The 4140-nt window shown below is 34.1% G+C and overlaps 1 protein-coding gene across 1 annotated transcript; it reads right to left on the bottom strand.

The window, feature by feature from the left end:
* Positions 1 to 1806: 1806 nt before the first annotated feature.
* On the bottom strand, positions 1807 to 4061 carry LOC113277603 (WUSCHEL-related homeobox 1-like). The gene is made up of 4 exons (XM_026526654.1): positions 3655 to 4061; positions 3199 to 3549; positions 2982 to 3058; positions 1807 to 2465 (listed from the first exon to the last, which is right to left on the bottom strand). Exons 1-4 carry the CDS (start codon positions 3872 to 3874, stop codon positions 1905 to 1907), a joined length of 1209 nt encoding a protein of 402 aa, XP_026382439.1. The 5' UTR covers positions 3875 to 4061; the 3' UTR covers positions 1807 to 1904.
* Positions 4062 to 4140: the final 79 nt, after the last annotated feature.

Here is a 4140-nt window from a genome sequence, read left to right as displayed (position 1 = left end):
CCCCCTTCTTACATTCCTTTTCTATAATTTATAAATCCAATTTGTCACAATTAATACTTCTTACCCCTTTACTCAAAAAACAGAAATACTAGAATTATTTCTTACTTTTATCAACGAAAGAAGAAAGAAAGGTCAGTAAGTAAGTAGTACTATCAGACAAGGCAAAGCAAAAGCAGTACTGTCACATAAAAGTAGTAGCAATGCAGGACTTAAATTAGCAACCATCACTTCTTCTGTTGACCTTTGCATTGTGCATGCTGTGTGTGTTTTAATTACATCATTCACTACTACTCTACTGATTTATCTACTACTCTACTATGTGCATTAACATATTTATTTACTCAACTCCTTGGGAACTCAAAAATTTATTATAAACATTAATACACTAATCAATTGGTATCTAACTCCTCTTGATTTACTGATTAAAAGCTAGTACAAAGTTACAAACTAGAGAAGCTCTGGCTGCAAATGATATCAAAATCTTAATAATTGGTTGACTTGATATTATATGGTTGAGTTTGTTATAACTTTCTAATTTATCACTCTACTTAATTAGTTTTTTTTCTTCTTCTGACATGACATTAATATGCAAAGGGATACACCCCATTCAATTTCATTAAGTTACGTAGTTACTCGCCAGTTTAGATGTGGCCATATCTGGTTCATGTGATCTTAAGTTTATTGCCGATGTGGTTCAGTTATCAAACACGATAGGCTTCACGTTAACACGCGGGCAAATCGTTTGCGAGAGGTGTGATACCTACCAGGGTTGATTCAGTTAACAATACGCTTTCAAATTTCAAGATTCAATATAAGTATTGGTTAGATCATTCTAAATAGAGCACTAGAGCTTGCTGCATATACTCTACAACACTTGATGTATAATAAGCACCAAGGTTTCGGAGTTATAACCTATAAGGTGCTGCAGATTTCAAATTTTGGTTGCATAAACTACCCATATTAGTGAGACCCAATTAGAGTAAAATCTTCACCAATAATTTCTGCTTTTATATATTCGCATCTATGTCTGCTTTGGTAAAGAAAAAAAGTTCAAATTCAAATTCTTCATGGGAATGTTTATTGAGTAACATTGGAAAGTGAAGTTTAGCTTGATATTAATAATCATGTCATTTTACAACTAACAACCTCTTTAAATGCAATGCAATGAAGGCTTAATAATAACTGTGCATGGCAGATCTTTGTTCTTTTCCCCTTACATTTTTTTAATCCTGCAAACAGGAACCTTGTTATATATAAAATACTAGTATATATTTGTTAAGTCTTGAGATATGTAAATCCAATCAAACTTGTGCATGTTGCCAAGTTTGTGAACTCAACAGTAATTAGATGATGAGATCATAATGAAATGGAATTTCACAAAAAGACTAAATATTTTTTCTAAATAAACACCTGAGAACATGTCTGTATATCAAACCCAAATCCTAAGTTACTTCAACATCAAACCCCCCTTTCACATCAAAACTTACACTTCATATGATCTCATCATATATATTATCAAAACAGTTGATGGATGGATATGATATGCATGGACCCATGAAATTTCTCCATCACCATCAGCATCTCTTTCTCTACCCCCTAAATTGCTAAAAGAGTAATAGGGCCTAGATATCTAGACAGAGAATAGGGTTATTCCCTCCTTTCCTCCTTTCAAACTCAAAGCTTGTGTGTGTTGTTTGATTTAATGAAGCTGTGAGTGTTTCTTCATGGTCCAGATGCACTTTATAGCAAAACTGTTCACACCCACATTTTCTACCTAAAACAAGTAAATAATATATTTATCTTCTCACATCAAAAACAGTAGTTATAGTAGTTTTTTCCCACTTTCCAATAACCAACAAAATATACCAATATCCTAAGCCATTAATGTAAACTTCCATTTTACATCATAGGAACTCAAAAAACTGGTAAGGAGGAGTGGTGTTCATATTGTTTGTTGTGGCTGACATGTCTTGGTGAGCTTTCTCCTTCTCATTAATCCCATTACCATAATCATCAGTGTTTCCAGAGTCATTCACATGATCTTTACGTAAAGGAAACAGTTCAAGAGTCTGAGATTTGTCTTGATCAGTAGTGTTGTTGTAATAACTCTGCTGATGATCTTGGTTATTCCTCATCAATATTTTACTGGATGCAAAAAGAAAGCTGAGGTTTTGATGTTGTTGTTGATGATGATGAGTTGTGTTTGTGAGTTTGGGATTTGTACTTAATGATCGTATTAGTGATGGTGTTGGTGTAGTGTCAATGAGGTGGTGTTTAGAGTTAGTAGATGAGAAGTGTTGTTGTTGCTGCTGCAACATTTGCTGCCATGTGGCTTGTAATTCAGCTGATGATGAGTTTCTTCTTTGATGTAATTCTTTATTTTCCAATTGAATCCATCCATTTGTATTCCTACTTTCTACTGCAGCAGAAGAAACTAATGCTGCTCCTTGCACTGAAACAGGTTCCTGCAGTAAACAATAGTTAAAGTTAAAAAAGAAAAGAAATAAAAACAAAAAATCAAAAGTTGTTGAATTCCTTCACAAAAACAAATAAAATGCAAAAAGATACCCAACCAAACCGACAGAAAGGAAGTAGTACAGAAGCTTTTAGAAAACCCTTTTCCTTTCTAAACATACTACAAAATCTTTAATCTTCAAATCTCAATCTCTCTTACTCTTTTGTAGCCAGCTGCTATACATCTTATCTTCTTTGTTTTTATCGAACTTTAATTTAACTTGATTTCGTGTTACTTATTATTGAATATTGATTGCTTTGGTAAGTGTTACTTATAGATATTAGCTCTATGTACTGCTCAGACATATCAGAGAGTATAGCTAGCTAGAGAGAACAGAGATTATATATAATATTATGTGATAACAAATTCAAGGGTTATGTTTGTCTGTTAGCCATGTAACCAAGGATGCATGAAAGATCAGTATTATGTACAGAGAAAGAGACAAGGAGGAGATATATATAGAGACCGGTGTAAGTGTACTGCAGTTTGTAGGGTGATGCCAGTTCTTGGTCTGTTCAACTTCATAACATGTCTTACTCATCCCTGCAGTAGACAAAAAGTGAAACAAAAACAATTAAAGCTATTATCATCTTTCCAATATCACAACTAACAACTTATAAAAAAATTAAGGAGCTAGATTAATAACTAAAGCTAATTGCATGTATTAGTTAATTACTACTAACTTGATTCATTTGTTTCAAATAAGCATTCAGTTTCATGGTGCTGCTGCTTGTTGTTGTTGTTGTTGTTGTCATCAGTGATGGTACTGCTACCACTAGCCGGTTCATCAGATGATCTACGACGACGCTTCTGTCTTTCTCTAGCTTTGTGATTTTGAAACCAGTAAAAAACGTTCTTCCCTTCAATTTTACCGTAACGTCGAAGTTGTGCAGTAATATGTTGGATTTGATCAGCTGAGGGTGTTCTTGTACCACGTTTATACAACTCTTCTAGTGTTCTTAACTGTTCAGGTGTTGGATTCCATCTTGAACTCACTACCGTTGTTGTTGTATTCATCTCCCTCTTACTTTGCTCTGAAACAGTCAGTGGGTTGCATGTAGGAAGAAAGTAAGAAACTCAATTCAAAACATGAGCACAATTATTTGAAGTACAGTACTTGAGATTATGTAAATACTTACCAAGGTGATTGTTAAATAAAATAATGTCACTCCCACGTAGACGGCTCAAGCAAGGAGGATTTGAAGACAATGATGTTGGAAGAAGATTACCGTTAGTAGTAGTATTACAGGGTTTAGGGATAAGTGGACGAAGTTTCCGACCATTGAAAGAATCAAAGTTGGTGGTTGTAGTAGCAGTGTTGTATCCACCACCACCTTCATTACACCCCATCATCCACATTCTGGCCTGTATATGTTTTCGCTGTTGTTCTAGTAGTTACAATAAGCTAGTGAACTCTTAAAGAATTGCAAAGAGAGTGAAAGAAAGATATGAGATTGAATGAAAGATATAAGAAACCTGTATGTTTTTCTCTATAGTTTGCATATGCATGGATAAGCTAGGTGATGATGCATTTATATGTAGTATGTGTCTGATAATCTGTTAGAGAGAAGATGGAGATTGAACAAGCAACAATTTAAATACATACAGGTAGTAGCTAGAGAGAG

Source organism: Papaver somniferum, chromosome 5 (assembly GCF_003573695.1).
Source record: "Papaver somniferum cultivar HN1 chromosome 5, ASM357369v1, whole genome shotgun sequence".
Classification (NCBI taxonomy): Eukaryota; Viridiplantae; Streptophyta; class Magnoliopsida; order Ranunculales; family Papaveraceae; genus Papaver; species Papaver somniferum.
The sequence above is the reverse complement of the archived record's forward strand: the minus strand, read 5'-3'. Positions and strand labels throughout refer to the sequence as shown.

Bases quoted from the DNA above. Each gene is read 5' to 3' on its own strand.
- LOC113277603 (XM_026526654.1), bottom strand. From the start codon at position 3,874: ATGTGGATGATGGGGTGTAATGAAGGTGGTGGTGGATACAACACTGCT. The intron at 3,059-3,198 runs GTTAGTAGTAAT...TGTCTACTGCAG, and splicing joins ATTTGAAACAAATGAATCAA to GGATGAGTAAGACATGTTAT. The intron at 2,466-2,981 runs GTCTCTATATAT...TGTTTACTGCAG, and splicing joins ACTGCAGTACACTTACACCG to GAACCTGTTTCAGTGCAAGG.